The following is a 7,499-nucleotide window of genomic DNA, read 5'->3' as shown; positions in this document are numbered from 1 at the left end:
ACTGTTGTGCTGTTGTGTTGGGTCGGGTGGGTCCAGCGTTACCGGCACTGAACACACCCAATAAACGCCCGTGTTGAAGTTTGTCCCGGCCTGTCTGATACCGAGACCAAGATCGGGACCGGGAAACGCGGGACCGAGCGCGTGGCCGGGGCGGCACAAAGGCCGCTTGCCATTGGCCGTGTCGCCTGTCTGTCAATGCCAGAGCGGTTGCTGATTGGCTGGCGGGGAGCCGGCGGCGTGTGTCCCGCCCGCGCCGCCGCACGTGTCCCGGAAGCGGAAGCGACCCGGTGCGGCCATGGCGCGGGACAAGCCGGAGGCGGCGGCCGAGTCGGAGGCGGCACCGGAGCTCTCGTACCGGGAGCAGCTGGACTTCCTGAACCCCATCGCGCAGCCGCTCGCGTCCCGCAAGCTCACGCGGAAGCTCCTCAAGTGCATCAGGAAAGGTCTGGCGGGGAGGGGCCGGGCCGGGCCGGGACATGGCGGCGGCGCGGTGCAGTCCCCCGCGCTGCGGTTCCCATTCAACTCCTCACGCCGTGGCTCTCTTGCAGCGACCAAGCAGAAGCAGGTCCGCCGCGGTGTGAAGGAAGTGCAGAAGTTCATCAACAAGGGCGAGAAGGGGTGAGTGCTGGGCTGGCCCCGCGGCCCCCGCGGCCCCGCCGGCCCGGCCGCTCACACACGGCTGTCCCGCAGGATCACCGTGCTGGCCGGCGACACGCTGCCCATCGATGTCTACTGCCACATCCCCATCATGTGCGAGGACAGGAGCCTCCCGTACGCCTACGTCCCTTCCAAATCGGTGAGTGCTGGGGCTGGGAGGGGGGAACCGGCCCTGGTGAGGGGCTTGTCCCTGACTAAGGCACAGAAGGGACAGGGCGAAGGTGTAGGAGCGCTTCACGCTGGAATCACACAACTGTTGGCCATGATCGAGTTCCTGCAGCAGCTCCAGGACAGAGCCAGCAGATCTCTTCTAGGTGTCTGCCAACAGGGAGACTTTCCAGCTCTTTTGTAAAAAGAGAGCTGGGAGAGCAGTCTGTGTCTTTGGAGCTTCATCCCTGGTACAGGCAGCTCTGCAGACCCGCTCTGGGGAAGGACTATGGCACATGAGCCAGGTGCCAGTCCCTTCTGCCAGCCCGTTTGCAAGAGACAAGCCGAGAAAAAGACTCATGAACCCAGCACGAGTCTAGAGGACTTGGGGGTGATGGGCTGGACAGGCAGAGCTTCCCTGCATTGGAGCAGGGCCTGCAGTGAGCTGGTCCCGAGCTCCCAGCTCGGGAAGGGAGCTGGCAGCCATGGCCTCCCTCTGTTCCCTCAGGACCTGGGAGCCGCAGCCGGCTCCAAGCGCCCGACCTGTGTCATCCTGATCAAGCCCCACGAGGAGTACCAGGAGGCCTACGACGAGTGCCTGGAGGAGGTGTCGGCCCTTCCCATGCCGCTGTGAGGGGCCGGGCCGGGCTGTGCCCTGCGGGGCTGCGGCGGGTCCCTGTCCCTCTGCCGCACGGCTGTTTGTGGGACTCTGCCGAGAGGACTGATGGGGGGGATGCTGAGCGCTGCGGGGTGAATAAAGGTGACTGTGGTTTTGTACAACGTGGTCCGGCTGCTCGGGGCGAGGGCTGGGAGGGCCCATGGCAGGGTTAAACCGCAGCGGGGGCGGGGGTGAGGCTGCCCCGGGGCCCCGCCCGCTTGTACCGCCCAGCCCAGCGCTGGGCAGGCCCAGGCCGGCCCTGCACCATCCCCCGAGCCCCGAGGGAAGCCCCCCGAGCCCGAGGGAAGCAGAGCGGAGGCCGGGAGAGAGAAATGCGGGTTTATTGCAGGAATGGAGTGCAGAGCTGGGCTCGGCTATGCGGTTCTGCTGTTACACACACAGAGCAGGGCTCTTCCCTTCCAGCACCTCTGGGCTCCCCTCACCTTCCCTGGCAGGGGGACCCCAGCCTCTTCCCCAGCTCAGGCACACGCCCCAGTCCTCTCTCCCACCCCAGTTCCTCCCAGTGTGGCAGAGCACCAGTTCCCATCCCTCCTTGCACAAGGCACTCCCCCATCTCAGCCAGAACCACCTCCATTGCAGAGCAGCTCCACACTGGGGACATGAGAAACCCCAAAAGAGGTGCTGGGGCAGGTGCTCCCTCCCAGCAGCACCAGAACTCCTCAGGGTTTCCTCCTCTGCCTCCCCAGTGGCACCACCAGCTCCAGGGCCCTGCTGACAAGGCAGCCACTGCACACAGTAGCTGCAACCCCCACAGCAAAGCAGTGGGGTGAGTGGGGAACAGGGCTGAAGCTTCTCCTGACAAGACATAAAGTTACTGGGTTGTAGGAACAGGGGCAGCAGAGCAGGAGGAACAGGAATGTCTCACAGGGCGCTTGGTTTCTGCCCCCATGGCAGAAGGAATCACAGGGCAAAAACGCCTGGAGTCAGAGCACGGGGCACATGCAAGACCCCCACCCTGGCACAGATGACCCCCAGCCCTCCAGAGACCTCCAGAAGAAGGGCCTGAAGTGCTGCAAGAAGGAAAAGCTCCCCTGTGGCAACCAGTCCTTCAGCCCAGGGCAGCGCCGAGCGGGGCCAGTCCTTGTGCACACCCTGAGATCGTCCCGTTGCAGCAGCAAGAGACCTTCCCCCTCCTCAGTCCCACTGGCATCCCGCCCCTCAGATCTTGGAGGACTCCACCCGCTCGATCCAGGGCGAATCGATCCTGACATCCCTGGGCTCCGCCCGCAGCTGCCGCAGCTCCCGCTCCAGCGCCTGGCTGCGGTGGTACATCTCCATGTAGCTGGCCTGGAGCTCCCGCTGGTACCGCAGCACCTTCTCCTTCTCCTCCTGCCACGTTTTCCTCTCCAGCTCAAAGTTCACAGCCTGCAGCTGGCCCTGCCGGCGCTCCCGCAGCAGCTCTGCCCACAGCCACTCCACCTGCCGCTCCAGCGGCTCCGCCGAGTCGCTCTGGAGGCCCCGGCACTTGGAGTCATCAGTTTCGCAGCCAGGGAAGTCCTGGCACGATGGCATGGGGTCATCGCCCAGGGGCAGCGAGGTGCTGGGCTCGGGGGGGCTCTGCAAGGAGTCTGCCAGCTGTGCCAGCTGCGAGTCCCTGGCCTGCACCTCCGCCTTGGCCTCCCGCAGCTGCGTCTTCAGGCTGAAGATCTCCCCCAGCTTCTGAGCCATCTCCTCCTGGGTGTCCCGGAGCTGCTGCTTCAGCAGGGAGATCTCTGCTGCTTTCTGGCACACCTGCGGGGCACAGGCAAGCAGTGAGGAAGGGCTGGGGGAGCAGGACCCCAGAGGTGGTAGCACCCCAAGTTGTTCTCCTGGGAGACTATGAACACCACAGGTGGCTCATCCCTCCCGTACTGTGACCCTGAGTGACACCAGAGCAGGGAACTGCTGCCCGCATCCTGCCCCCACAGCCAGGAGGGTGACAACACAGAAGGAAGAAAGGGGACTCACCTCCCACTTGGCCTCCTCCATTTTGGGGCTGCCATGCTCGCCCTGGGACTGCCGCAGCTTGGCCTCCTCGCACTGGCACTGCTGCAGGCTCAGCTCCTCCTGCAGCCGCTTCTTCTCCTGCTGCGCCTTGTAGAGCTGCAGCTGCAGCGCCCGCTGCCCGCGCTGCGCCTGCTGCATCACCTGCTGCAGCCGGGCCATGTACATCTGCTTCAGGTCCTCCAGCTCGTCCAGCCACAGCCGCTGCTTGTCCTCAAACGCCTGCCAGCACAGGTGGACACTGGTGAGAGGCTGTAGCCCCAGAGGGACCCCAAGAGGTTCTGTGATATTTGATCCTCACGCACTTGGGCATTTCAAGCCCATCACCCACCACTGTAGCTCCTCCACTGCCCCTTCCACCCAGCACCCCCCCAGCCCCACAGCTCACCTGTGTGAAGGGGTCTTCAGTCTCGCTGAGGCTCCTCTTGAGCTGCCGCAGCTCCCCTCCTGTCTCCTGCAGCCGGTCCTCCAGCTGCTTCACCGCGTCCTCCAGCGAGTAGGAGAACTCGTACGGCGGCGGGGGCTCGCCGGGGCTCTGCAGCCTGCTCAGGGTGGCCATGCTTTTGCAGGACAGGGGCATCTTCTCAGGGGCCAGGGTATCCTTGGGGCTCCGGGAAACCCTGTCCAAAGAGCCCCCAATGTGGTTGATGTGGCCCATGGAGGCACTGAACTGGCTCTGGGCAGGCTTGAGGCGGGAGCCGTAGGATGGGAAGCTCTGGATGGAGTTGTGGCTGGAGTCAGAGGCCTCGTCCAGGCTGATGGCATGGAGCAGGTGGGTGCGGAGTGGGCCGTGCTGCGGGGCCGCTGTGCTGCTCTGCGACAGCAGCGTGTGCAGGCTCCCGTTGCTCTTGGACAACTTCTGCCCCTTGGACGAGGACAGGCCCTGCATGGACACCAGCCCCTTCCCAGCCACTGCCTTGAAGGCCGAAGGCCTGATACGGCACTGAAAAACAAGAGCAAGGTCAAGTTTGAGCCTCTACAACCAAACAGACTGCCACGCTCCCAGCTTCATATCCCTGAACATCCTCAAATCCCTACATCCCACCCAGCAGGATGCAGATCATCCTACTCCATGCCCATCCCTTTGTCCATCAGGCCATATTTCAGAGCTCACCTTGTCGAAGCGGCCCCGCTCCGGGAGGGAGCTCTTGGAGAAGTCGGCCCCACGGTGATGCTCGCGGGAGCAGCGCTCCGGGGACCGGTTCTCGCGGTCGCTCTCGTAGTCCCGCTTGTAGCAGGCGCCCGACGCCTGGTGCTTCCGATCCACCCGCGTCTCCTTCTTGGCCCCGTGCAGGTACCCGAAGAGCTCCCGCTGGCTCGGGCCCTTGCGCAGCAGCCCGTCGGGCTGCCGGAGCCCCCGCGAGCCGCCCAGCGGGGCCCGCAGCTCCAGGGGGGACAGGTCCTGCTTCTCCACCAGGCTGCCCACGCTGCCCATGCTGCCAACGACGCCGACGGGCTCCGAGGAGAGGTAGGTGCCGAGGACACGGGTGTCGGGCTCACAGGTCACAGGACCCTGTGCTGCTGCCATGGAGAATTAAAGGAAAGCCCAGAACCAGCACTGCCGGGGAAGAGACAGAGTCAGCGAGGCCGGGAAGCCGGGACACACCCCCGGCACCCCCTTCCCAGCCAGCCCTGAGGGCCCGGGCGGGCTCCTGACACTGGGATGGATCTGCCATCTCCCGTGCAGCTTCCTGGGGGACAGGGCACAGCAAGCGCGGGGCGGGGGCTCCCCGCTGCTGCCCCCACCACGGTGCAGCGCCTCCTCCCACACCCAGCCCCACCTCCCGCCCGCGGCCGGGGCCGGGGCTGCCACCAGAACAGGCACCTGCCGTCCAGCCAGGCGGGCGAGTTCGGGAGCCGGCAGCACCTGCCCGGGCCTGGCGCCAGCCCCGGCCCGGCGGCACCCAACCTCCCCGCCGGGACCTCCGGCTCCGGACATCCTCTGGAGACCTCCCCAGAACGCCCCTGGGGATGCCCATCAGGGATGGCCTCCCCGGGACGGGCACCTCTGCGGTACCTGGGGGACACTTCCCGCACGGCAGGGGCGGCACGGGCTCCTGCAGCTCGCAGGGCGAGCCCCATCCACCCACAGCATCCCCTCCCCAGCGCCGGGCAGGGAGCAGCTGCTGCGTGCGTGCCGGGGACCCCGTGGCCGGACATGGCGTGAGGGCGGTGGGAAGGGGCAGGATGCTGACGGGACAATGCAGCTTCCTGCGCAGGTGGCCGGGGGAGGAAGGATGAGAGGATGCCTTCGGCCTCTGGATCCCCAGCGCTGGGGAGGGGGCGATGGCCTCACACCAGTACAGGGGACACAGAGAATGTGGCAGGGGCGAGGCAGAACCCCCAGCACCGCTCCCAGCCTCGCCGAGGGCTCCGGGGCCGGGCTACACCCAGGAAGCTGTCCTGGTTCTCAGCACCACGCGCCCGGTAAACAAACACCCCGGTTTTAATTGCTGCCACGCACAAACCTGTCTGACAGCTCCCGGCCTGCGCTGTCACCTCCCTCTGCGAGCCCAACACCTGCTCCGGGCACCGGCACCCCACGAAGGGCACCGGGCACGGACCCTGCGGAAGGATCCGGGCTGCCTGCGGTGCCACCCGTGCTCGGGAACCGGGGACGTGGATGTTCCCCTGGCGGTGGTGGGGAGGGGGGGCGTGGATGCACGTCCAGCCCCCGGCACTGGGAGCAGCTCGGCCGAGCCCCGCAGCGGCTCCTCCCGGCACAGGCGGCCGAGGAAGTAGGTCAGGTTGTGGGAGGTTTGGGAATCGCCGGGGGAGCCCGAAGGTGTCCTGCCTGCGGCAGGGAGGGGATCACCCTCCAGGCGGCAAAACACCGGTCCGGCCAGCCTGGCTCCTTTGCGACCTGCTCCCAATCCCAGCCGTGCCCGGGCAGGATACGGCCACAAGCCTTTTTCCATTCGCATTCGCATTCGCATTCGCATTCGCATTCGCATTCGCATTCCACCCGGGAGGGAACAGCAGGGTTGGAGGGAAGCAGGCGCGGATCCCCGCGCAGTCCCTCCGCGCCTCCCCGCAGCCCCGCCGGAATTTCCGGCACGGCGAAGGCGGAGGGGGCAGTCGGTGCCCGGGGCCGAGCCCGGGACAAAGCCCCGCTGGCCGCTGGCGGGGAATGGGGATGGGGCTGGGGCTGGGGCCGGCCGGGCCCGCACTCACCATGCCGGCGGCGCTGCGGTCCCGCACGGCTCCGCTCCGCTCCTTCCCTCGCCGCGTTTGAACGCGCCCCTCGGCCGCGGCCGCGCGGGGCGGCGGGCGGAGCCGGCACCGGCAAATCGCGGCGCGGGGGCGGTGGGACGGGAGGGGCGGGAAGCAGCAGCAGCAGCAGCAGCAGGAGGAGGAGGAGGAGGAGGAAGGAGGAGGAGGGGGGCGGCCCGGCCGTGCCCACCAGCGGGGCGGGGCAGGGCGCGCTGGCTGCCGGCGGCGCCGAGAGTTGCGCGTCCCAACGGCGGGGAGACCCCCCCAAATCCCCCCAGCTACAGCTCCGGCACCGGCGCCACTCGGCTGCCAGTAACCCCCTGACCGGCGGGCTGGTATTCCCGGGTATCGCCCGCCAAGAGTGGAGAGAAATATTTTGCTGCGTACCTGCGGCGTGGAGAGGGGTCTCCACTCCGTAGGACACACTCCGTGCCGTTCTCTAGCAGGGCAAGCCCGTGTTCCCCCCTCACAGCAGCCGCGTGGGACAGAAGCCTCACAAAGCCCCGGGGACGCGGTGTGGGGACACGGTGTGAGGACACGGTGTAGGGACACAGTGTACTCCCGTGGGGCTCTCGCCTGGCCTGGCGCCAGTGAGACGGGACACGCTCCATCCCTCTGAATCAGCGCCGCCACATCCTGGCCTGGAGCTGGTTTAGGCAGCCGCAGGGAGCGAGGATCCCGGCACGGGCTGCACCTGGTCACCGGTGTCCCGGCCTCGTCTGTGAGCCGGGCACTGGAGCAGCCCTGCTCCGTCCCGTCCGGGCCCGGGCAGGCACCGCTCCGTCTCCGGTGCGCCCCCCGTGCGCTCGCACCCCGCTCG

At 67.2% G+C, this 7,499-nt stretch overlaps 2 protein-coding genes across 2 annotated transcripts; one reads left to right on the top strand and one right to left on the bottom strand.

The window, feature by feature from the left end:
• Positions 1-258: 258 nt before the first annotated feature.
• NHP2 (NHP2 ribonucleoprotein) lies at positions 259-1,580 on the top strand. Its single transcript, XM_079320153.1, has 4 exons — positions 259-443; positions 549-618; positions 691-796; positions 1,313-1,580. The coding sequence occupies exons 1-4, from the start codon at positions 296-298 to the stop codon at positions 1,436-1,438; spliced, it is 450 nt and encodes a 149-aa protein (XP_079176279.1). The 5' UTR covers positions 259-295; the 3' UTR covers positions 1,439-1,580.
• Positions 1,581-1,785: 205 nt separating this feature from the next.
• On the bottom strand, positions 1,786-6,779 carry N4BP3 (NEDD4 binding protein 3). The gene is made up of 5 exons (XM_079319822.1): positions 6,641-6,779; positions 4,581-5,024; positions 3,855-4,409; positions 3,431-3,688; positions 1,786-3,214 (listed from the first exon to the last, which is right to left on the bottom strand). Exons 2-5 carry the CDS (start codon positions 4,992-4,994, stop codon positions 2,642-2,644), a joined length of 1,800 nt encoding a protein of 599 aa, XP_079175948.1. The 5' UTR covers positions 4,995-5,024; positions 6,641-6,779; the 3' UTR covers positions 1,786-2,641.
• Positions 6,780-7,499: the final 720 nt, after the last annotated feature.

The sequence above is a fragment of the Erithacus rubecula genome, assembly GCF_903797595.1.
Source record: "Erithacus rubecula genome assembly, chromosome: 16".
In the NCBI taxonomy this organism is placed as follows: domain Eukaryota; kingdom Metazoa; phylum Chordata; class Aves; order Passeriformes; family Muscicapidae; genus Erithacus; species Erithacus rubecula.
The sequence above is the reverse complement of the archived record's forward strand: the minus strand, read 5'-3'. Positions and strand labels throughout refer to the sequence as shown.

What these genes read in the sequence shown, in the direction of transcription:
- NHP2 (XM_079320153.1), top strand. Translation starts at nt 296, where the DNA reads ATGGCGCGGGACAAGCCGGAGGCGGCGGCCGAGTCGGAGGCGGCACCG. An exon ending in CCTCAAGTGCATCAGGAAAG is followed by an intron (nt 444 to 548) that starts GTCTGGCGGGGA and finishes GCTCTCTTGCAG; the next exon opens with CGACCAAGCAGAAGCAGGTC. An exon ending in ATCAACAAGGGCGAGAAGGG is followed by an intron (nt 619 to 690) that starts GTGAGTGCTGGG and finishes GCTGTCCCGCAG; the next exon opens with GATCACCGTGCTGGCCGGCG.
- N4BP3 (XM_079319822.1), bottom strand. Translation starts at nt 4,994, where the DNA reads ATGGCAGCAGCACAGGGTCCTGTGACCTGTGAGCCCGACACCCGTGTC. An exon ending in CTGAAGACCCCTTCACACAG is followed by an intron (nt 3,689 to 3,854) that starts GTGAGCTGTGGG and finishes CTGTGCTGGCAG; the next exon opens with GCGTTTGAGGACAAGCAGCG. An exon ending in TGGAGGAGGCCAAGTGGGAG is followed by an intron (nt 3,215 to 3,430) that starts GTGAGTCCCCTT and finishes TGTGCCCCGCAG; the next exon opens with GTGTGCCAGAAAGCAGCAGA.